Here is a 24,410-nt window from a genome sequence, read left to right on the forward strand (position 1 = left end):
TTGTGACCTCCAAATATGAGCCGCTTGTGTGGGTGCGAACAGGAAATGATTTGTTCTTTTACTTCCTGCAGCCCACGCGACCTCCTGTCAATCAGCAGCCGGGTTCCTCCTCCGCCGCCGCCGCCTCTGCCGTGCACGCCGCCTCTGCCGTGCACGCCGCCGCTAATGTCGCCTCGGAGGTAGCCTGCGTTAGCTCGCTGGCTCTCAAGTGTGACGGCTTCCAGTTCAAAGACTCTTGATGAGCGCTCGGCAGGGAGAAAAAGCACCTGCCGGGTCTGGTCATTAGCGGCGGCAAACGCAAATTGGCGCCTTCCGGCTGATTGTTTGGTTCTGGGCCCAGCGGGGCCACAAACTGAAGCGGGTTGCAGTAAACGGCGGGCTGATGGCGGGAACCACTCCGCGTTCGTCTCTAATTGAATGGCAGCCTCGCGCTTGAATCGGCAAAACGCTTCCGATGCTGACGATGAATGTTTGTCGCGCACGCAGCGGCAGCCCTTTCAAATTGTTTTGCAACTCAAGAATGTGAAGACATTCAAATCTGGGCCAAAACAAAACCTTGATGTCCACAATAGACGTTGAACAATCTTGTTAGCGTCGTTACTAATTACGCCGATTCGTCCAGAAAGTCAAATCCCCGCCACAGTTAAGCGTTAGCCCCTGATGCTAGCTCGCTAGCACCTGGATTTGCCCCCTCTGAAATCGTCACTAGCACGAGTTCTGGCCTCAAAACAAAATGGCTGACTTCCTGTCCAATTTCAGATTTGTGCCCGTGAGACTTTTATGACAGACATGTCCGTCCAATTTGGTGATTTGTTGTTGTTGTTGAGAATCTCGTCATCCAACAAGGCCGCCTCCGAATGACTTTTGTGTGGCCGCTCCTGGATTTTGGTTTTGTTTTTCCCAGCAGCACAAACGGACTCTCAGTTTGAGGGCGAAAGAGGCACGACGACGTCATTAAAAAAAAAAAAAAAAATGTTTTTTTTAAAGAAAGCAACTGTTATGTAATCTTCTCGGACTCCTTAAGTGGAATCGTGCGAAAAATGGAATGACCGGGAATTGCTTCTCCAAAAGCGACTTCCTCCCAAAAATCTCCTTGATGGGTTCGAGGACGAAGAATCGGCGGATTCCTCATTCGTCAACACGTTCAGAGCATTTTCACGTTTCCCCTCGTCAGCTTTTGGCTTGAGGACGAGCCGCCGAGGTCGGACGCCTCACTTGAGATTTCAAGTCTGCCAGTCGGCGGCGTCGGGTTGAAGCGCCGCCGCTGGTAACCGTGGCAACAGCAGCCATGCCAGCCGGCCGGCGACTCGGCTGTAAACACCGAGCGCGCGTTTAACTAGCAAGTACGGCGCTAAACGCTGGCTTCAGCCGGCGGCTCGTCTCAGCCGCTCCGGCGGCGTCTTCGAGGTGAGCGCCGGCCGCTACGTGCCGTTGGGCCACTCAATCTTTTCTTTCAGAAAACAATCACGTGACACTTGTTGGCATATTAATACTCGTTTGTGTCATAAGCCCACAACTTGATTTAGGGTGAGAAGATTAATATTGCCGACAATCGGATCAACGCGCAATCTGCTGTGTGACAAAAAAGCAATACGAGTGCTCACCTGTCCAGGCTTCGCCAGGTGCGAGGGCTTCCCGTGTACAAGTTGAGGTCCTTGATCAGATCATCGGCGGCGGCCGCGCGCTGGCTCCGCCTCTCGGCCAATCGGGAGAGCTTGCCGTCCGACCTGCTGGCACACGCATCGAAAGCCGTCGTCAGCACCAGAGTCCCGATGGCCAACGGCCGATGACTTTGGAGCGAAAGGACAGGTCGCCGGCCAATCTCCAGTCACGCAAAGACGGATGAGCATTCCTATGGGGATGATTCGAAACGTTCCTATTCTGCTCACGCCAAGCGGGACGTCAACTCAGCAAGGTCTGCCGAACGCATCACAACCTTATCGTGCGCTACACCTGGGACCGGTCGCGCAACATCAGCGACACTCGGCCGGCAGGGATTGGTCGCCTCTCAACCTCCAGACGTCGACAGACAGAAGAGAAGACCATTCATTTTGATGACGGGGAAAACGAAGCTGCAGTCCCTGCCCGGAAATCGGACACGTGTGCCACAACGCTACCAATGAGAGGCTGACTACACCCTGGACTGGTCGCCAGTCAAGCTCTAGGCACGTCCAGAGACAGGCGACCATTCAAATATTTTCATAGTGTATTTTCACATTTCTAGCATTCTCTGCTTGGGAATCTTAAAAAAATTGAAGGGAAGGGATATAACATGAGTTCAAGCCAAAATAGGAAAGTAGTACAATCCTCCCTTTGGAGGTAGCAAAAATACCATTTTTTGAAGCTACTCGTTCCCAGAACTCCTGAAAGTCCTGAAAATCCTCTTCTCCTTTTGCTCGAATCAAGTCATATGCTATCATTTTGTGACTTTTTTCCTCCGGTTATCTCAACCTACTTTTATCCAAATGTTCCCTCAAAAGCATTTTCACACGGCACAATCGGCGGCAACGTGCTCGGCGTGGATACTCACAGCGGAAAAGCCAGCGCAGAATTTGCAAGGCAGCGCGTCAAGCTCCCGAGCGGACTGCCGGCGCATGTCGGCACGCCGCAGAAATGTCACGCGCGCCGCCCGAGCCACGCGTGCGCACAACGCCCGCTCGCCAGCCGCGCGTGTGGCCACGCCGCCGCAAAACCGCAGCCGGCGAAGAAGCTCCGATGATGGAGGAGAACGCAGCCTTGATCAGCCGCCTTTCATATCACACGCGCACAGAGGGGAGGGGCTGAGGCAGAATGGGGAGGGCGAGGAGGAGTTGGTGTTGCATGCTCTGATGAGGAGGAGGGAGATGAAGCACGCCCGGAAAAGCGAACAAAAAATAATCATCAAGAAAACGTCTGACAGGAGCTCAGGACAGATGATTAGGTACACCTGATTCCTACCAGATGGCACGTCCGAAAGGCATCGGCAACATTTTGGTGATCTGAAAAACGGAAAATTCCATTCTCACCCGTCACGTCAGATCAAATGGCGAGCCGCAGAAAAATCTTAGAAGTGTCATTCTTGGCAGAGGATAAAGAATACATGCCTGCCATCCAACGGCCACACGCACCTGGCATTGTAAGCATGGTTACCGCAAATAAGACGGCTAAGTGACTCGCCGGCAAGTTTGAAAATGCGTAAGTGGCGCAAACGTGCTTTCTTGCCTGCCGAGCGTAATCATCAAATTCATTCAAGTAGACGCTCCTTCATCGACACTCATGAAAAGAAAAAACAGCATTTCACGCTTCCCTGAGGACGCTCGGCTTCCCGCATCAGCAGACAGTTCAACGCTTGCTGGCAGGAATTTGGGGAAAAGCAGAATTGTGTTGTTCTGCCGGCTTTCAAGCGGAGGCCATAATTGGGACTTTATGATCGGATATTTATTAGCACGTGACGTCACACACTTTTATTTGCCTCGGTGTCTTTGAGGAGGGACATTTAAAAAATTTTTTTAAAAAAAGCTAACGCTAACGACCGTGCTAACTTAAGACAATAAATGTTCACCCATTTATAATGTCCCAGTTATTGCTGAAGTCCAGAAGAGCAACAGAATTTTTGGGGCAAGAATGTCGCAATAAAAAGAATCCGAATTGGCAATTTAGAAATGTTTGTCATTTTGCGAGCTGACGATGACGCCAGCGCGTGGACGTGCGGCGGCGGCGCGTCCCGAAAGACGGCAACAATGCAAACAATGCAGACGGCACTTTCCCGCCTCCTCCGCTCAGGACATGAAGAGCGAGCGGCGGCGATTGGCGGCGGCGATTGGCAGCGGCGATTGGCGGCGGCGATTGGCTACCTCGTTGTTTCCATGACTCCCATTCAGGTGGATTCGAGGGGCCAATCATTTCGGCACAAATGACACTTGATCGTTTCAGGAACGTCACTCAAAATGAACGCACTCATTTGGACAGCCCGAATTCTAATATGGACGTTGAGGAAAATTCTGGGAATTTGCACAATTTTAGACAAGAAAGAAATCAAAATAATTCATCGATGATCAAATTAAGGATACATTCAATAATGGATGAATCAATGAACGATTGCGGCCCAGCGTTGGTCTCGTGGCATATTTGTCGCTTTTCATCGCGATTGTCTTCGGAAGACGTGATTTTGTCTCGTCACCAGCTTGAAGATGAAAAGGCAGCAAAAGAAAAATCGAAAGAAGCCACAAATGACGGGAGGGAAAGAACAAAGCGTGCGTTTGACGCGTTGCCTCAAACACGGCAGCACTGTAGCACCTTGCGTCGCATCCATCGCCATGGCAACAAGTAGCCGGCGGCTAGATTGGATTTAATGGCTACCTCGGGCCCCGCAGCGCGTGTTGTGAGGACGGCGGCGTGCGACTGACAACCACTGCAATTGCCAAGCGGCGTTTACGGAGAGAAAAGAGAGAGGGGGGGGGGGGGCAGCGGCGGGCGCTCTTCCTGAAAATCACACCCTTGAGGCGTCAATACGCGCACTGGCGCGAGCGGCCATGACACGGCGGACACAACATCACGCGTTCGGGCCCACGTCTCACACACTGCATGTGTACACTAAAGGGACACTTCATTAGGGACACCAGCACAAAACGTGCCCCCGCCCTCGCTGACCCAAACACGTTCGCTCATTTTCAAGGCCTGCAATATTCCTTTGGCTGCATTTAGTCGCTGAGCTCCTTAAATGATGTGTTTTTGGGGTGAACGTTAGCAAAAAAAACGGCATCAAATGTTTCTTATCATTATGTATTCATTAGAAAGTGGATCTTTAAAATAGATCAAATGATGAATGCTTTTAGTATTGAATAATGAATAATAATATTCAATAGATTCAACAAATGCGCTCGAGCGACTGACCTCCTGGCCAGCAGGGGGCGCTTGGCGTCTTTAAAAACTGTCAACGGCTACTCTTATTTGCGCATTTCTACTTTTTACGACATCGGCGTCAAAGCGTTGAAATCGATATCAAATTGAATTGCAAGCAGATCATCGGAATTGGCTCGTTAATTAGGTTACAACTTTGACATATTTTATTATTGAGATCAACTGCACACATTTGATTTCATTTGAGTTATTTCATGTATTTATATATATTTGATTATATTGATATATTTGTTGTATACATGATGTTTTTATTCATGATCTGGTGTGAATGTGCGTGCGACTTTTCGTCCGTCTGCGGGCAGGCAGTCCGGTCCACGGTCTACCTGCCCGTCAGCCAAAGTCCGCCGGGATTGGCTCACCCTGATTGGAAGAAGTGCTACGGATGCATTGACGTGTGCCGAAGAAGAAGAAGAAGAAGAAGAAGAAGAAGAAGAAGAAGTCACGACTTACTTCTTTCTCAAGTCGAATCTACTCGATGTTCCCAGACTCTGCAGAAGGAGACAAAACGGAGAAAGATCAGAATCGGATCACACTTATCGGCTTTTAAAGAGTCGCTGTTACAAAATGGCGACCAAACAAAGCGATCAAGTGGGCGGGGTTAGCGTCTTGCAAAAGAGAGTCGTCCAGATTCCCAAAAATCAGCATCTGGACTTGGAGAACTTTTTCTTCTTATCAGTCACAGAGAGGACAAAAAGATTTTGATTTTCAGCTTTGCGTCTTATTCGCAATCATTTCAAGCAATTATGGATCAAGAACTTTCTGTCCTTCAACGTGTCTTGCAGCAGGTACAAAAAAGAAAAGAAAAAGGACAAACGCCGAGATGACTGTTCCGCCTCCTCGCGTCTGTTCGCGTGACTCGGGTCAATTTAGCCGCGAGCGAGATGTTCCCGCGCCGAGCGCACACCTGCGCGCGGGTCAAATTAGCGCGCGACCCGTCGGTGCCGACCAGCGCTTTGGGTTAACCCAACCCAGCCGCACCACTGCGCCGCGTGGGAATCGCTCATTTGCCGGCAGCTGTCGCAGTCAGCGGGTGTGCTGACACAAATGACACATTTCGGTCGTCCTGCGTGATTACAGAATGAACGCGTGAACATCCGCGCAAAATCAAGCCCCAAAAGTGCGGAAGCTCGTGACTTGCCGCGTGCGCGTGCACTGCAGAGCGTTTCTTTCTCGTGCTCTCCCCAAAGAGGGCGGGGCCAAACCTCTGCCGTTTTGCACCACCTGAAGCCTAATAAGACGACAAGCGCAATTTACGGAGCCAAGATTTCACGCTGGAGGATTTGGAAGCGGCGCTGCGGCTTTAATGGATGCGCACAAAGACTCGCTTGACTTCCGTCCTGATGGGATTATTCCCGCCGGAGTGCGTACAAAACGGGGGGGGGGGGGGTACTTGCAAAAACACAAACGTGGAAGGCGATGCTGCTCCTCAAGATCGGGGCCAGCATTTCACGTTGACGATTAATCATTTTCACACCCCAAAAAGCAACCGGCGTAACAATTCCACCCACAGAATCAAACAATTACTCTCGCCTTGCGTGTTACAAAAACAAACAAACTTAGAGCTAATACTGTATAGTGGATGTGCAATTGCACTTTATTCTGGTACGGCGAAATAAAAAAGAAACAAAATCTAAAAAAAGAAAAATCAATAAAAAGATCGATCCAAAAACTCAAAAAAAAAAAAAAAAAAGAAAGATGTCCTCTGAGTCACGTGCCAAATGCATCCGGCATCGAACCGTAAGAACAAGTTGACGCAAAAGGAATTTGCATTTTGTGTTTCTTTGATCAAACAAGAACGTGCGTGTTATTATTTCTTGTCCACTTGGGGGCGCCATCCTCACGTTCTACTTTTTGGCCTGGTGCAAAGGTCATAAAAATAAGAAAATCATCTGTGAATGTTTGAAAGAAAACTTGCAAGGGTGACTTTTTTATTTGAATATCTTTTTGTAATTACATTCCGCAATTGCTGCCCCAATTCCTACAACGCGCGTCTTGGTCTTGATTGGACTCCATTTCCTATCATGTCCATTTGATTCCTCACAAATCAGGCAGACAAACAACGGACTGGTCGCCGGCCAACGTGAGGAAAAGCCGCGGAGCAACAAGCCAGCACGCTCTCATCCCTCGACTTCATTTGGGACTTCTTGCCTCAGAAGCCTCCCACAGTGGACCTCCCCCAAGGCTCAATTTTAGGCTTGAAAGCACACAAGACAAGCAAGAGGTCGATTTTCATCACAGTCTGATGTTGGTGGGGTTTTTTTCTCTCTCGCGACGGAAAAATCAAGCGGGTGAGGAGAAAGCGACAACAACATCTGCTGGCTCACCGTCCAACTTTACAAACTTTGACAACTTGTTGCACTTTTCACTCTACATTGAAAAAAGACCCCGCTCGGGAAAAACAACATCCAAAATAATACATGAGATCGAACGAAGTCATGAGCGAGACCTGATGGAGAGAACAAGTCTGCCCCCTGGTGGAATACATCGAAATGACACCAATGCATTTCCTTCCTCAAAAGAGAAATTCGGTGCCACTGTCCAAAGATGGCCGACTGAGCTTGCGGTCTTGTTCTCAAAATACGTTAGCATTCACCTGGTACAGCTTCTACACAAAAAGAAATCACTAAAAAAGGAAGAAGGGTTTTTTTTTTATTTAAATAAGGAAAATAAGCCTCTCGAACATTTGATGTTGACAAAAGTTCAAGTAATAACATCGAACCCAGCCACGACTCGGGTCCGCTTTTCAAACTAAATCCAATGTTGACCACGCTCATTTGTTCCACGAGGCTAAATTGGACACCGCGCAGAAAAAAAGTGGAAGGAGAGGATTGCTCCGTAGTCGCAGTAACGACACGCACGCACGACACGCACGCACGCACACAAAAGTACAATTCAAATATTGGGAGGGCAAACGAGCCGTGAGGCTTTGGAGGGATTTTCCAGGCGGGACTTTTAGGTTGCCGGGAAATCAAAAACTTCGGCAGTCAACACCGAACACGCGCACGTGACTGCAGCGCAATCGGTGACGTCAAGCGTGCTCGCGTGCGTTTGGCCTGCATTTTGTAATCATTCGCTTCGTCACTTTTCACCAACAGACGCACGCACGCACGCACGCACGCACGCACGCACGCACGCACGCACGCACGTTTTGAAATGCTCAAACGCAATTTTGTGAAGGCTGAGAGGCCAAATTCAAAATGGTGGAATGAATATGCTCAATATGTAGAATTTGGGGCTTTGGGAAATTGGGTCAATTTTGTCCATGGAAACAAAATGAGCTGCCTTGAAAAGATCTGAACATGTTTGGAATCTGTGAAAAAAAGAAAATGTGACCCTGCATCCTCAAAAGATCATTTTTGAATTAAAAATCAGCAAGGAGGGAAAAATACAATACTTGTCAAATGTACTCATAGAAGAAGTCGTCGTCGTCATTGGAGGACTTCGTGCCAATTTGAGAAATGAGAAAAACAAGAACAAAGGCGGCTTTTTGTGGTCATTTTAAAATGGTGAAGACGTTTCATTTTTAGCGAGTGTTTTTTTTTTTTTGGACATTAGCTGAAGTTGACACGATTGCTCAACTAGTACACGACAACAGCACGCTCTTCCTCCTCCTCGTCTTCATCATCATCATCCTCATCATCCTCATCATCATCATCATCCTCATCCTCCTCCTCCTCCACACGCCAATGACGACGTTGGGCCAATTACGCCTCATTTTCTTCAAATGTGACTTTTGCCGACGGTACGATGGCTGCAATTACCGCCATTCAAATCTGGGCTAATTGCAGCTTTTAGTGCGGCGGGTTCAGCCGTGCACATCGCGTGCGCACGTGCGTGGGCACGTCACGTGCACAAAATGAGTTTTGGGCTCACGCTTAATACATCGTCAAAGGCAGAACACCTGAATGGCGTTTCGACACCGAGTGAACACCAGACCACAAAAGTTGCCCATTTGCGCTAAAAGCTTCAAATTGGTGGGCGGGACTTGCGGCTGTGACTCACAACAACATGAATGGCAGCCAAGCGGCGACGCGCGGGTACACGACGACGACGACGACCGCGTACAGTTGCAAAGTTTGGCAAACTCAAAGTCACGCATACGTACGCACACATTGAGCGCTTCCACTTAAAGCGTTATGGACGATGATGTCACACCAACGCGCAAGCGCCACGAGGTCACCTCCGATGAGCATTCGCTGGATGGCAACGGATTGCTGACCTCAGATGTATTTCATTCATGTTTTTACACGTCTCCACGCGATTTCATGACGTCTTTGGACCGAGAAGACGTTTGGCCTCTGGTCCGAGGTCATAATTGACATGAACCCGCCTGTTTCTTTACCAGCCATCCTACTGAATTCCGATGCTTTCGCAACACTTAGTATGCGTCGGCGTTGCCGAGACTCACGTGGATGTTGCGCAGCTTCTTGCGTCCTCTCTCCAAGCCGCCCAACAGTTTGAGGTGGCGTTGCTCGGCGCCGCTCGGCCGCAGCAGTCGCTCGTCCACCGACAGCGTTTTCCTGACGGCCAGACGCTCGCAGGCCCCGCCCCCGCGCTGGCCCGGGCCGCCCTCCTCCTCTTCCTCCTCCTCCTCCTGGCCGGGCTCAGGTGACCACAGCGAACCTGGACGAGAGAAAGCGGAGCCGGCCCGCTGTCACCCGACACGCCAGATGCACGCATTGCACGACATGCAACGAAACACGAATCTTGTTCTTACTTGAAAACAAGCAAAAAGCGTCGACGATCAAGCCAATGACGTCATCAAATAGAAAGTAAAGAATTCGTTTCGTGCCTTTGCATGAGCTTGTCAATGATGTTTCCGACGATGGATCGGCAAGAAGCCAGCGGACTTAAAGTTAGCGGCCAACATCGGACATTTTGTTTGTTTGATGGGAGTGGCTTGAATTGCTTTGACCCGTTTGGGACAGTTTACGGCCAAGTCGGAATGAACTGACAAAATAAGAATGAAATGGGCTGATTGTAATGAGTTTAAAGAATAAATGACACTTCCTTTTGTTGCACTTCATATCACTTATTCCAAATCAATATTATTAAAACATTTTAAAGAATATAAAAAAGTCAACTATCTATAATTTAGTTTATACACTTTTTTTTTTACCTCATCTATGAATAAGGCGCGGTTTAAATTCAAACGCATAAAAGTTTGAGCAACCCTGAGCAAAACCATTTTGTTGTTCTTACATTTAACGATTAACAAGCGATTCATTTTTGCTAATTAAGCATGTACGGCAGTTAAGAACCTTTTGAACGTTATCGGGCAGCAGACAAGACGACCGTTGGGAAGGAAGAGTTTCAATGTTGTCACGTTGAGCCCCTCAGGTAGCGTCAGGTTTCCACTTAGTGTGCGTGCGTGCGTGCGCGCGATCAGATGTCGGCCGGCTGAAAAGTGCACGAGACCACTCGGTGACAACAGCAGCAGGACGACGCGGGCCTCGCTTTGCATCCAAACATTTTTCATTCACCACCAGATGTTGCACTTCACAAAAACAAATGCCACTTTTTTGCTTCAATTCAATTAACATGGTGCCGCTCCTTGTGGTGTGCGCAACTTGGCCACCGGGGGGCAGTAGACACCGCTATACCGTACACAAATCTGCCGCAAACGCCAAAGTCAGTCGTAGGAATGAGTCGCGCTTCACATCATCTGTGACTGCGTCACAGAGTGGGCTTTTGCTTTGAAACTACAGGCTTACAGGCCACTCCAAAAACATTCCAGGAAATGACTTAAGGATTCCCACCACAGCCTTTATCAACAATATCACATATTTGGCTATTAGTTAATAAATACTGTGCTGGGAATTATCTCCTCACCAAATAATTCTGCTCATTTGGACTTTGTTCCAATGTTCGTCTGTCAATGTTCACTCTGCTCTGACAAACTCGGTCAGAAGGAGAAATGTCTCCCTCTGGTGGACAAATGAGAGAGAAACAGCGGCAAGAAATGTGCAGATTACAGTCATCACCTGCACATTTGAAAAAATGAGGAAAAAAGAGAAATCTAACCAATTTGTGTGTGTGTGTGGGGGGGGGGGGGTAATTAATTTATTATCAATGAACCAACAATCTTTCGAATTTTTCCACATTTTCCACTTTGAAACGTTCACTCTGCTGCCAGATTACGTCATTCCGTGATTGAGCTCCCTCTGGTGGACAGATGAGTAAAAAACAAAAACAATCACAAGACGTTTGCTCACCACAACAATCCTGCACATTTGCCATTTATTATCTACAGCTGGTAAATGTATTTATTCATTTTTGGGGGGAATTGTTATTTCCTGAAAAGTTCAGGAGTTTATTTTTTTCTTCATCATTATTATTATTAAATTCCATAAAATCAACACATTTTGTTTTAGATTTTAGTGGGATGGGGGGGGCAGCTGAATTAATTATGCAACAACTATTACTGGACCTTTAAAAATGTAAATATTGAGTGCGGGCCGTATTCGGCCCGTGGGCCATGTTTTGCCGACCCTTCACCGAAATCACGTGAACCAACAATGACCCCCCCCCCCCCCACCAAAAAAAAAAAAAGAGGAGGCAGCGACAGTCCAACTGTTGACAAAAGTTGTTCCCAAGATGCACGGCAGGAAAGTCATTAACGTTCCTGTGCCGGGCGGCGCAAACCAGCGGCGTGATCAACACAGGAAGTCCGAGCGTGCGTGTTTAGACTCAACATTCTTCACTTTAGCGCAAGATGAAATCAAACATAAACACTCAAAGGCCACAATTCGACCTCCACGCGCTCAAATCAAAGCATCAAGATACCAACTTTGCACTCGTTCCCTGCAGACAATCACGAAACCGGGATTTTGAGCGACAGGTTTTTTAATCCTATTTGATTACAATCGGCGATGATCCTGTTGCACGAGTCAGCCAACCACCAGGAGGCGCACTGGGCCCGATGACATCAAGTCAAGACGAGAAAAAGATGGTGACACGCTCGCACCTCAAAAGGGGACGACATTCCTCGCCTTCACTTTGGGATTGCAAAAGCAGATTCGTTCGCTTACTTTGTCCATTTTTTCAATTCTTGTTCTCATGTTTATGACGTCATCTTTTTTGAAGTTCCGTTTTGCACTGAAAAGTTGCCCCCAAAACACAAATGTTTTCCTTGCGATTGCCGTAAGGTGGATGAAAGGTTTTCATGGGTTGTCGTGACGACGGTCTCACCTGTGGACTTCCAGCAAAGTCCTCCGGGACTGGCGGCCAGGCGGCGGCGCTTCCTGATGCTGACGGCGGCGGCGGCGGCGGCATCGGGCGTGGACGAGAGGATGGGCAGCAGCGGGGTCACCAGGAAGGGCGTCTCCTTGCCCAAAGTCGGGGCCAGGAAGGCGGCGTCCCGCTCCGGCGTCCTGATGGACCGTCAACAAGTTGGCGCTTTATTGCCGACTCGCTTCATCGAGTACTTTGACATCATATTGAGTGTTGTTTTAGCTCAGGGTAAATCTCTATAATAATGAGAATAATAATAATAATAATACATCATATGGTGCTTTTCCTTTTGCTATGGCACACAAACATCATTCATTCATTCTCCAATACACTCATGTTCTACATACTGCCCCCTATTGATTGGGAGTGTGAAGTGGATGAGACGCTGAGCTTCCAACCTTGCGAGAAGCGTTTGGGGGACTTTCGTTTTTTTTGTTTTTTTTGGCTGAATCGGAACCTTCTGACCTCAAAATGCTCTGAGATAAATTCCCACATATGCGGTCCAAAAGACTTCCCAAAGGAGGGAAAGTCCTCCCACTCGTGCGTTCCGTCCACTTTTTGTGTCTCTTGTACAGAATGTGGCCGACGACGCGACGTGGCGGCGAACGTCACGTTAACGGCCGTCACGTTCGTCTCGCCATCGAGGAAGAACACAGATACAAGACACTTGTAACAGGACTCAGCGATATTGGGGGGGGGGGGTGCAATACAGATGTTAAAAGTTACGATATTGAAATAATTGTGAATTTGTGATCTTTAACACGTAGCAAAAAAAAAAGACGACCTTTTTATCATCCAATGAAACAAAAAAAATGATGCTTCAAGTTCTTTAGGAGGTTTTCTACTATCTCACATGCATTTTTTTTCTTTCTACCGCTATGATTGTTGAAAAAGTCAAATCTTCCTTTCCCCGCCTGGTCATACCTGCCGTCCGAGACCACGTAGCTGCGACTTCGCCAAGAACGACGTTCGCAAGCGCCCTTTTTTTGCCTGCGCAGGACAAAATCCAGCAGCTCGCCCCAAGTCAACATTTGCGCCGTTATTCGCACGTCCCGGTCGAAAGTCAGACGTCCAAAAGTGTCCCATCGCGAGCGGTCGCTGACTTGAAGGCAAAGCGCTCCGGACTCAGACCTTGGCTTGCCGCCCAGCCGCGTAAAATGGCGCTTATCAAAGGCGGCCATCGGCTCTTTGTGCCTCCCTGAAAAGAAAGCAAGCAAGTGGCCGAGCCGGCGCTCGCCGTTTTGCCTTTCAACGAAAGTCCACTTGAGGAGAACGCAGTCCGTAGTTTTGGTGTCAATTGCTCAAATTCACACTTTCGAAATCAAATATTTGCATCTGAGGGAGCAGCGGCCGCAAAAGTGGAGGAATTCAGACTGTTTAACCGCCTTCAAATCATGTATCAACGATCAAGTCATTCGCTCCCAGACATTTTCACGGAAGCAACCCCCTTCGCTCCCGCTGCTGTTTGACTGGATTGGGACTGATTTTGCAAGGCCCGCCCACAGAATATTGTGTTTTATTGCCATGAAAACACTCTCACAGTCTCTTCTTTCATCAGGAAAAAGAAAGTTGATTTCTATCTGTTTCCGTTTGGCCTTAGAATAGAGCTCAATTTCATCTTTCATCACAAATCTATTTTGAAATGTGAGTCAAAGAGCTCTTTTTCAACATCGCCCCTGATTGCTCTCTATTGCTCTGCTGCCACCTGCTGGCTGTTTCTTTTTTGCACTTCTGTATGCTCTAGCATTTAAAAAAAAAAACATTAAAAAACATAGAACTACGTTTTGGGGACACTTAAAACATTTAAAATAGAACATATTTATAGATTTTGGGAGCAAATGAGTTAAAATGCAGATGGAAAAAAAAAAATATATATATATATATATCCCAGAGCCCCAAACATCGTGGCGGCGTTACCCGTCAGCGGCGCCGCCATCGCTGCAGGAGGAGCGGCGGCAATTGGAGGCGCAGGAGGACGAGGACGAGGAGGAGGTGCGGGCCGAGTCAAAGAGTCTGGGCAGCAGGAGCGAGGAGGGCATGCACAGCCACGTCTCCAGGTCCGAGAACTTGGAGCAGCTCAGCATCTCCAGAACGCTGCGAGGGGAGCGCAAGTGCACATATTTCAGCTTTGACCGTCTTGAAGAGTCAACCAAGCAAAGTACGACCGTCATCTTTTTTTCTTTTCCATTTTATTTCACACATTTATATGAAGAAAAAACAAAATGATTGTAAAAGTGCACACGCGACACACTTTGAGCCTCCTGCCAAATATTTCCCATTGCTAGCACACGTCAAGTGCCGAAACTGTTGCCGCTTTTCTGCCGGATCATCAGAAAGACGAGCAGAAATTCCTTCGCCCATTATTGAACTTCGACTCAAAAGCTGCACTGCAAAGAGATGCAACGACGCCATCTAGTGGGATCTTTTGGCTCCCGACGCTGCCATCTACTTCCATACCTCTCCTCTCCCGCCGCCTGGACGTGGTCATCGTTCTCGTCGGCCGCTTGGAAGACGCAGGAGATGCGCGGGTCTCGCGAGGACAACAGCACGCAGGAATGGTCAGAATCCACCGACATCTTCAGCCATATCTGCAAAGACCAGCAGGGAGCAGCTTGTTAAGTTAGCCACAGCTAGCTTGTCGTAGTCACGTGACAAGAGGCCACCATCTTTTGTGTAACGTCCCTCCCATTCAAAAAAAGAAAGAAGGAATGAGCACATCAAAAGAAGAAATTCCCGATTGGACTTTTTCCTACTTCACAATACAACATTTTTCCATTTTTGGGGTTCTTAACAAATACTTTCTGGGAAGTTTGTTGTCACCACCAGTCGCATTTGAACACTTCAAACCTCAATGGTTTGTTCAAACTATGACGTCAGGTTACGAACGACACGTCTGACATAATCACGCGAAATGACGAATTTTGCTCGTCTAACGTGCCAAGACGTTTGTCGTCGCTTTCTGTAGTTGTTCTTGGTGAACGTGTGGTTTAAACGTTGCCGCCTAGCTTACAGTGACGCCATTTTTGGATCTAGTTACCACGTAGCTGCCAGCGTGTGACGTAATGACGTGATTGATGAGGTGCGCCGACGTCAAACGACGTGCTCCGGTTACGCCAAGTTTGATTGACGCGTACGTGGGCGCCAAGACAAACTTCCAAAACATCGCAACACAAAATGTTTGTTGACGTTTCAACCAATTGCCGTCGAAAGTCCCTCGACATTCATCTTGTGTAACGTTACCGACATGTTTGTGCTCAAACGCCGACTTGCTAGCGAGCGTTTCTCCCCCTTGAAATCCAAAACCAAAGCTGACTTACCGTCTCGCAGCGGCGTCCTTCTTTCGGCGTCGCTCGGCCTCGTTTTCCCGGAGCTCCAACATCTGCTCCGGCTGGGCTGTGGCCTGCTAACGTGTCTTTTGTCCTGCCCCGAGTCAAACATCCCCAAAATTACGGAGCAGGCTCACATTTCATTGCGGTATCTCCGCCGCACGAACGCCCGAGTTGGGCCAACAACATCTGGGGGGCCGCCGCGGCCGCGATCCAACACGGCTGCGAGGCGCACTCGTCGGGATCGCAGCCAGCCACAGAAACCGCCGTGGATTGTAAAATGGACCGAACGTCAACTTTGACCGCCTCAAGAGTCGAGGTCCGAGTTATTTAAAGCGATTGAGGGGAAGGGCCGAAAAGGAGTCGCGCAAAAGGACACATCAAAGGGAGGTTTCAAGGAGGGAAGGACGCATGGAAGGAGACTTGACGGAGAGGGGGAAAGTGGCAATGGAGTGGAAAATGAAATGAAATATTAGAAGGGAAAATAAAATGAGAAAAGGGGCTGAATCGAAGCAACAAGTGAGGAGGGAGTTGCTTTGAAGCTGAAATGAGTTGGGCTTAAAGTGTTTAGGATGACAGATAAGAGACAGGAAGGAAGGAAGGACACACACGCACGCACGCACACGCACGCACACACAAATAACTTCGTTCAGCAACATATAGTGCTTTTCTCGTTGCTATTCATTCAAGTAGATATTGCATGAACTTTTATCAATGCATTCCCCCACAATATTGCCATTCACATTGCTGATTTTTGAGAGTTTTTAAGGCTACTTATAATCAAAACATGTCCATTAGTTGCACATGATTTCAATGAGGTAAACTGACGTGCATGTTCGAAGAAAATCATTAAATCAATTTGAACTTTTATTTATTTTTTTGTGGCCATTTTTGGGGGTCTTGTCATTACACATTCAATTTGATTTCATCATTTATTATTTTGTATAACCTTACAAATTCTCCTTTGCAGGTTATTGAACAACATTAAATAGCTTCTTTCTTTTTTAATGGCCGACTCTGGTAGTCTTTATATCGCCAGTAGGGGGAGCTCGTACTTCTTCAATCAAAATGTAATTCTTCCGCATGGCCAACAGAGTGCGTTTCTGTGGCAAGTGATAAGTTCCAACATTTGAAGATATCAGCAATGTCTTTCTGACTAGTCGCAATTACATTTGGAATCGTTTCGAATTTTCATTCGCCATATCTGTAAAGTCATCGTGACCAGTCAAAATGACATATTGATATTTCCAATTCACTTTTGCAGACTCAGTTGTACATCTGCTATTTTTTTAATTGATTTATTTTATCATTTATCATTTGTATCATCTTGGGACACGCAGGGCTGGGCTGGGGGACTTTGGGGGTCCCTGCATGTCCTCCGCATCACGTGACGTCATACGCCACATCCGACTCCTGCACGTCAAATGTTTGTGTGCCGTCGGACCCTTTGTTACGATCCACTTTATTCCGTGCTGCGTGGGGGCTGCTGGGGAGTCCTCATTTAAATCGTGCGTGCGTGCGTGCGTGCGTGGACGGACGAACTCTTTCCTTGCTCACGTCTCCCTGCAGAGTCCGACTGGTTGACGAAAAGTCCTGACTGGTAACCCGGCCGAAGTGTGTTGCTTTGTTGCGAGGATGTTCGTGGCGCTCGAAAGCCGGCAGCTGTCGGCGAAGGAGCGCAGAGTTCTGGCCATGCAGAACCTGTGCAAGACCCCCGACCCGGTGGCCGCCTTCCTCCCGGTTTTGGTGGACTGCCAGCCGCTGCTGCGTCCTCCTCCTCCTCCACCTGGGCCGGCCTTATTGCTTCCTCGTGCTTCCTCCTCTTCCTCCTCTTCATCCTCTTCATCCTCATCAGCGCGCAGGCCCGCCGCCCGCCAAGCCACGAACCGGCTTGCAGATCCAGTAAAAGCAACACCATCGTCGTCGTCATTGTTGCAATTGCATGACGACAGATGCCGTCTTAAAACTGCCGCTTTCAAAAACAAGCCAATATTGCTCCAAAATTGGGCCGGCCTGCATACTTGAATTTGGGTCCAACTGGGCCGGTGGGTCGGTCCCATTTTTGGCCAATATTGGAGGATTTTTGACCCAGCAGTTTTAAGAGTATCATTAAGTGCACAAAATGTCCCATTGTCCATGTTAGTCCACATATGCTGGTTAAGTAAAGACAATTTCTTACCAATATCATTTTCATCCAACATTTAGTATCCAGGATACATTTTGCCCTTGCCAAGGAAATTTGAAATCGACACAATCGGAGTCGAAAAAAATGTGATCATGATGACACTAGTTTTTTTATGCCCCAATTTTTTATGAAATCAATCTGGTGCGCGTTCAATAGCCTGAATTGTCTTCTTGGTCAGCGTGCGACGCACGAACAATCGAGTCCAACAACTTTTGCAGGAACGTGACGTCTTCGGTGAAGCTGGCTTGCCATCTGGATCTGGAGTTCATCGCTCGCAACTCGTGGAACGTGCGGCACCTGCCAACGGGAACGCAAAAGTTCACGAACATCTGATACGGAGCAGCAAGATTTGTAGCGACGACTTCCAGAGGTGGCAAAAGAGGACATTTCGTGTGTTGCCCAAAAATTCAAATGGGGAGATTAGTTTGCAAATATATTCGACGTTGGAATCAAACTGCCTCGAACCTGAACAGGCATCATCACTTTGGATAGCCTGCCAGCATGGCTGCTTTAGAGCGCCTGGTTGTCTGCCATGAGTGTGTTGACTTTAGCTGCAATTATTTTTTGCGGCTGAGCTTCATCCGCTTGCCGCTGTCCGTCAGGTCTTCAAGTCGCCCGTCATGAAGATCCGCAAGCCCCAGACCACGGCCAGGATCTTCCAGTCCGGGATCCTTTTCTGCACGGGAGCCAAGAGGTCCGTCAGCGCGCGCGTGCGTGTGCGCCGCTCGTCCACCTGTCCGTCCGTCACGGCCCGACGTTTGTTGTGTGGCAGCGAGGACGAGTCTCGGGTGGCCGCCAGGAAGTTTGCCTTCAAAATCCTCAAGCTGGGCTACGCGCTGCGCTTGGCGGACTTCGAGGTGCTCAACATCGGCGGCACGTGCAGAACCTTCCCCGTCAACCCGGAGGATCTCTTCTTGGCCCAGCAGGACCGCTGCAGGTGCGCTCAAGGCCTCACCTGAAAGGACGTTTGCTGATCAATATCCAACTTTTTGGGGCCTCAAATTGAAAAATGTTTCTGCATTCTACTAAAAAGGACGTAGAGTGGCCTTTTTTACGACACATTTTTCAATTGTATTCCTTCGTACCGGTTCTTTTTCTCTCGTCAAGAAATCGTAACATCACTTTGAGGAAGTGAAAAAAAGCCGACCGCTTCGCACAGATGAGATTGCTTGTTTGTTCCTCCCATTTGAAGTTTACTGGGAAACATAAAAGACAACAGCAAAGGTCAGCTAGCATGATGCTAACGTGTCAAGCTAGCTGACAGAGAGAGGCTCACACGTTCAAAGCTGCGACATGTTTTCTCGCACCTGAAGCAGCAACTTTCATATTTGGCTCAATATTTGGACTTTCTTTCCCCAGTTACGAACCGGAGCTGTTTCCTGCTCTGCAGTACAACTTCCGGCGTCCATCTTTTCCTCAGGCTCCGTCTCATTGGTTGGTAAGTGGGAGGCGTGCGTGGACGCAATAAGTAACATTTGCTCTGGTATGAAAACCAACGAGTTGCTGTGGCGACGGGAAAAGACAAAAGTCCACTTGTTCCACTCCAATTAAAGACCAATTTAAAAAAAAAAAACACTTGAAAGGGACCAATCGGGGCTCATCTGTTTTCTGGGTTGGGTCATGTGACGTCCACAAGCTGTCATCCTCGGCCAATAATTGAGATGGAGCAAATTGTCATTTGTTTTTGAATAGACTTGTGAGGAAAAAATGCAAACAATGTCATGAACAATTGTCCGAATTGAGGTTGTAAATGTACATCGGTGTTTGCCGCTCGCCACATTTCCCGTTTGATGTGGCAGGGGCTAAAACGGAGGCGGAATTCTACCGAGTTCTGCTCCCTGGACGGCCTCCTGAGCGCCTTCAGGAGGACGTGAAGCCCCGCCTCTGGCCTGGATGACGTCTTAGTGCTAGCACGTAGCATTAGCCGCGCCACCGTCGCTTACGCCTGCACTGAAATAAATACATAGAATATGACATCATCATCACGCCACCAATAGCTCGACTCATTTGCGGTCGTGACGTCGAACTGGAGCAAAGTCTTGCTTTGATGCAATTTTATTTTTTAGCCCGAATGATCAACAAGTACAAGCTGCGTTGTGAATGTTGATGTGCACGTGTTGTCTTCATGGAAGACGGAAGAATAAAAAGTGACATGAAAAAAGAAAGGGAAAAGTGTCCTTTGTGGAACCGCCACCAGATGGCACCAGAGTTCAGAAAAAATTAATTCAAACAATTTTAATTATTGAATGTATTGAATGATTGCTTTATTATAATGTATGGGTTACTAAAATATTCTAATAGGTATAAAAGGTTTTTCATTGATGTATTTTACTAAATTTAAACGATACAAATATGGAGCATTTTTTAAAAAATGGATGCATGCAGAAAATGTATTACTCATGAAATGAATACAATTATAATGATGAGCATGAGGTAAGTATGTTCCTTTACACTTTTTTCCACGGCTTTAGCTTTCTGATGTTTCTTTTCTTTTCAAAACTCAAACGTGGCTCTTGAGCACAAAAGTTGAAGAGAAGAAAGGAAAAAAAAAAGGGAAGGAGTTGCGTATTCAATGTTTACTTTGGAACGTGCGAGTTCACCGTCTGCCAAGGAAACTTTTTTTTCCCATAATGCAAAATGTCAAACAACTTCTCTTGTAATATAATACAAAAAAATAGCATTTTTTCGCTTGACTTTGCAAAGATGTCAAAAGAAGGCCTGCAAAAGTGCGGCAAACCAACATCTGTTGTTGATGTCGCGGTCTCCATGGAGACCGGCAAACGGATCCGGGAAGGAAGCCCTCGAGGAGTGTCCATCTTGCCAAAACCCATCCGAGACTCGCCAAACCACAAAATGGTCTCCCATACAACCCGCTGGTTAGCCGCTGGGGGGTCCGCAACCTGCGTCTCTCCAGCCGCTTGTGCCACTTTCATTCAACTGCCGTGACTCGCGCGGTCTTGGACGCCATTTTCATGGACGCCATTTTCATGGACGCCATTTTCATGGACGCCATTTTCACGGACTTTTCTGCAAAGAGCAATTTGTATTTTCGTATTCGTGCAGCTGAGGCGGGCCGGCAACATGTGCAGATTCAATGAGCGGACGTCTGGACGATACTGCCCCCAAGAGGCCAACGCGCGCACACCCCAAGGAGTGGCACAAGTTCCATTCAGATGAAGCAAAAGAAAACATTTCATTTCCTTGTTTTATTTGTTTCCATTCACTCTTTTCCAACTCCATAATGACGACACAGTGTGATTTTCTGTGGACATTTTGTTGAACTCGGTCTGCAAAAACATCCCAATGTAGTGATCCAGCTTTAGATGAGGTGACCCCTGACCTCAGCCCGGATCAAAAGGCTCACTGTGGGCCCCTGCTGACTAACCCCCCCCCCCCCCCATTCCTCCCCACCTTCTCCTGCACAGGCAAAGCCTGTTGAGGATTTAAATGTGAAAAAAGAAGCAGTCCAGATGTTCCCAGTTGGACGGAGAACTCACAAACCAGGATGGGCTTGGGTTAGTCACGTTAACCCTTTAAGCAACACGCGGCCAGCGGGCTTGCAGCGTTTCGGTCTTCAGAGACAGATGCTCGCTTTGCACATCGCTAGCAGAACGATGGACAATATGGAGGACAGATTTCACCCCGGCTGCGACCCGTTTGACGTTTTGCCCTCTGGGGGGCGCTACAGCTGCATCACAGCAACGACCCAACACACTCGCCATCACACTCCAAAGTCTCTTGATCTTAGGCCAAACGTTTACAAATGTCATTTTCCTTGCATGGATTTTCCTGTACATTTCCTTTTTGCTTTTAACATCAATCAATCAAAAAAGTACCCAGTGATGCATGCATATAACTAATGTACGATCAATTAAAGTAAGATCAATTTGAAGGCAGGAAAGAGTTAAAAGTTGCTGCTGCGAGGAGGAGGAGGAGGCGGCGGCAGCGGCAGCCGTTTTCTATTGATAGCCATCTTCACTCTGACTTTGGGTTAGTCGGGACCTGGCGTGGAAAGCAGGAGGGAAGAAGAAGGACGGACGAGGACAGCCAGACGAAGAACCGCACTTCAGTCGTGAGTTGATTGATTAGCAAGATTATCAATCACCTTCTTCTTCTGTGCTCGCGCTTGTGAAAAACGCTCAAATGTCTGTTTGAAGACATTTGAGCGAGACTCGAAGCAAAATGTCCCTTTGATGGTTCATTGTGTCTTCTGCCATCTAGTGGAAGAGCCTGGAATCGTTCTGCTTGTCGCAATACGTCGCTGGCAAAGATAGACGCAGTATTAGTTGGGGTAGAATGAAACATTTTTGAACTGCTTTTTGAACCCCCCCCACCCCCAATTTTTTTTTTATAGCGAAACTATGAAGACCGATAATCGTAGCCTGATTTGTCAGCAGAGACTCGATTATTGGACGTGACACACGACAGCAAAACCTTATAAAGCGATTTACATGCATCCTGACAACGTCAGCCATTTTGTGGAAGACCGTTAAATGTAAACGTTCTGCTGGTCACCGACATTCCAAGCCGGCAATCCAAAACATCTCACCCAGGTGCTCTGTGATTGGCTGATGAAGATGTCCCACCTCTTCCTGGCCGGCAAGTCGGTCCCGCCGGAAGACGACAACCCGGCGTCGTTCTCCTACGAGAAGCTGAGCTCGGGCGGCGACGGCGACGGCGTCGTCACGGCGACGCGGGGCCCCGCGCATGGACCAGGCGCAGCTCCTGAGCGCGGCCACCGGGGGCGCCGAGATGTCGTGCTACCGCTGCACGGTGCCCTTCGGCGTGGTGGTGCTGATCGCCGGCGTGGTGGTGACGGCCGTGGCCTACACCTTCAACTCGCACGGCTCCACCATCTCCGTCCTGGGGCTGGTGCTGCTGGGGGCCGGGCTGGGCCTGCTGGGGGCCAGCGCCACCTGCTGGAAGCTCCGAAAGCGCGGGACGAGGGACCGAAGGAGGAGGGAGAGCCAGGCCAACCTGGTGGGCGCGCAAGGATACTAAGACGGCGCACATTCATTCATTTCTTCTCCCTTTCTTGATCTCCAAAAGTTTGCGATCGCTGGTAAGAAGACACTTGATTGGACGTTGGACAAGAATACGGCGAGACGAAACGTGAAGGACGACAAATAGAAAAGCACGTCTCATCTTCTGGACCAATCGCAGGAATCATTCCAGCAATCGACGGTTTTTATTATTATTTTTACATCATCTGTGAAGACCTCAGTCCGACCGAAAACCCACAGACGCTTTCCCACCCTTTGTCTAAACTGTTCATTTACTCGACGGCGCCATCTGTGGTCAGGAGGTCAAACAACAGTCAATATGTCACAAAGAACTGCAGCTGCATCAAGTTTGAATGGGAAAAAAAAAAAGAACTTTGAAGGAGTGAAGGTCAGAATATGAGAATGCTGCTAAGACTTGATGAGAAACGGTACTTTGGATTGTTAAAAAAAAAAAAAGTCACACAATTTGCAACTCCTCCAAAGATGGGTTCACTCAATACGAGAATTGGATCCATTTTTCAGCTCAATTCTCTACTTGCGATCAAAGTCAGCAGACTTGTTTAGCTTTGCTTGTTTATTCTGTCAATGTGGATACTAGTACTAGTACTAGTACTAGTACTAGTACTTAAGATGGTTGTGTGTGTGTACCAGGTGATTAATTGACGCTCTTATGCCCACACTTGTATTACGTTTTTTTTTTTTTTATGTAAACATGCACAAATGCCAACAGAATCCTAAACTTTCATGCCACGGGTTTATTATTATTATTATTAGTCTTTCAGAAAAATAGAAAAGTGAGTGTGTGTGTTTTTTTTTTTTACCGCTTTATTTATATATGCGTTACACGTCCTCAAGCAATACTGGATGCTTTTCTATGAATAAAGTCACCTGAAGTTTGTTTGTGATCTGTTGATGTCGCCTGGCAACTCGTGTGTTTGTGGGCGGGGGCAAGAGCGGTAATGAATGGGGGTCTCGGGGGGGGGGCGGCTTGACGGTGGGCTAACTTTATCCTGACCCGAGAGCAGCGTGCTGCTAATGTGACGTTTTGTTTTTCCTGGGAAGTCACAGGAAGTGACGTCATAACACTTGTTATGTTAACAGTCGAAATCTCACATGAAACTCGAAATGCATCGTTTTTAATGAGACGAAGAATTGATCGAGTGTCTCGTCAACCTAATCAAGTGAGCCACGGGAGCGCGTATTCCGAATCAAGTCAAGGACTCCTGGACTTTGGATTCTTTGGAAGGGGATATCCCGTCCGTGCCCTCCCTTCCTGAGGTGCAGCACAGTGGCAGTGCCCCCCCCCCCCCCCCCAACGGCCCCCCAGGCGGAAAAGGCCTGGCACGCAAGGAGACGGGATGAAAGCGAGCGGCCGCAGAACAGGAAGACGTTTGCTGCTCGTCCACGCCCGCCGCCTCAACTTTGACCCCCGCTGGAGGACGGGTCAGACGCCAAATCGGTGCTGAAAACAGGCAAGCGGGCCGGCCCAGACTCCATAAGGTACCGGACAACCACAATACAATTAGATATATTTATGATGTGATATTTCAATTGACTTATTTGTAATACATGATTTGATGATTGTTTTTTTTAATTTTGGTTTTCTACATTTTTACTTTATTCGTAACGACAGTATTTTAGCCCTGGAGGAGGGTGGCAATGGCAACAAATGCCCCCCCCCCCCAATAGTCACCCTGGGAGAGGCCCTTCCGTCGGTGTCTCTCGAATCCGGCTCCTTTTGACGGATTTAAACGCTTTTTGAAA

The 24,410-nt window shown here is 48.0% G+C and overlaps 3 protein-coding genes across 3 annotated transcripts in view; 2 read left to right on the forward strand and 1 right to left on the reverse strand.

Moving 5' to 3' along the window:
* ankfn1a (ankyrin repeat and fibronectin type III domain containing 1a) overlaps positions 1–15,563 on the reverse strand; it is a gene marked incomplete at its 5' end in the record, with an annotated part of 30,117 nt that extends 14,554 nt beyond the window's left edge. Inside the window, 7 exons of the mRNA XM_077551485.1 lie at positions 1,605–1,727; positions 5,350–5,387; positions 9,308–9,522; positions 12,091–12,272; positions 14,050–14,226; positions 14,590–14,720; positions 15,450–15,563. Coding sequence (XP_077407611.1) covers positions 1,605–1,727; positions 5,350–5,387; positions 9,308–9,522; positions 12,091–12,272; positions 14,050–14,226; positions 14,590–14,720; positions 15,450–15,563 — 980 coding nt within the window. The remainder of the gene's footprint in view (positions 1–1,604; positions 1,728–5,349; positions 5,388–9,307; positions 9,523–12,090; positions 12,273–14,049; positions 14,227–14,589; positions 14,721–15,449) is intronic.
* A 2,392-nt stretch (positions 15,564–17,955) lies between these two features.
* LOC144038528 (TATA-box-binding protein-like) lies at positions 17,956–18,666 on the forward strand. Its single transcript, XM_077551091.1, has one exon. It carries the CDS (start codon positions 18,264–18,266, stop codon positions 18,600–18,602), a length of 339 nt encoding a protein of 112 aa, XP_077407217.1. The 5' UTR covers positions 17,956–18,263; the 3' UTR covers positions 18,603–18,666.
* A 2,882-nt stretch (positions 18,667–21,548) lies between these two features.
* On the forward strand, positions 21,549–23,557 carry LOC144038467 (transmembrane protein 100-like). Its single transcript, XM_077551001.1, has 2 exons — positions 21,549–21,715; positions 21,865–23,557. The coding sequence occupies exon 2, from the start codon at positions 22,351–22,353 to the stop codon at positions 22,642–22,644; it is 294 nt and encodes a 97-aa protein (XP_077407127.1). The 5' UTR covers positions 21,549–21,715; positions 21,865–22,350; the 3' UTR covers positions 22,645–23,557.
* Positions 23,558–24,410: the final 853 nt, after the last annotated feature.

The sequence above is a fragment of the Vanacampus margaritifer genome, chromosome 18 (assembly GCF_051991255.1).
Source record: "Vanacampus margaritifer isolate UIUO_Vmar chromosome 18, RoL_Vmar_1.0, whole genome shotgun sequence".
In the NCBI taxonomy this organism is placed as follows: domain Eukaryota; kingdom Metazoa; phylum Chordata; class Actinopteri; order Syngnathiformes; family Syngnathidae; genus Vanacampus; species Vanacampus margaritifer.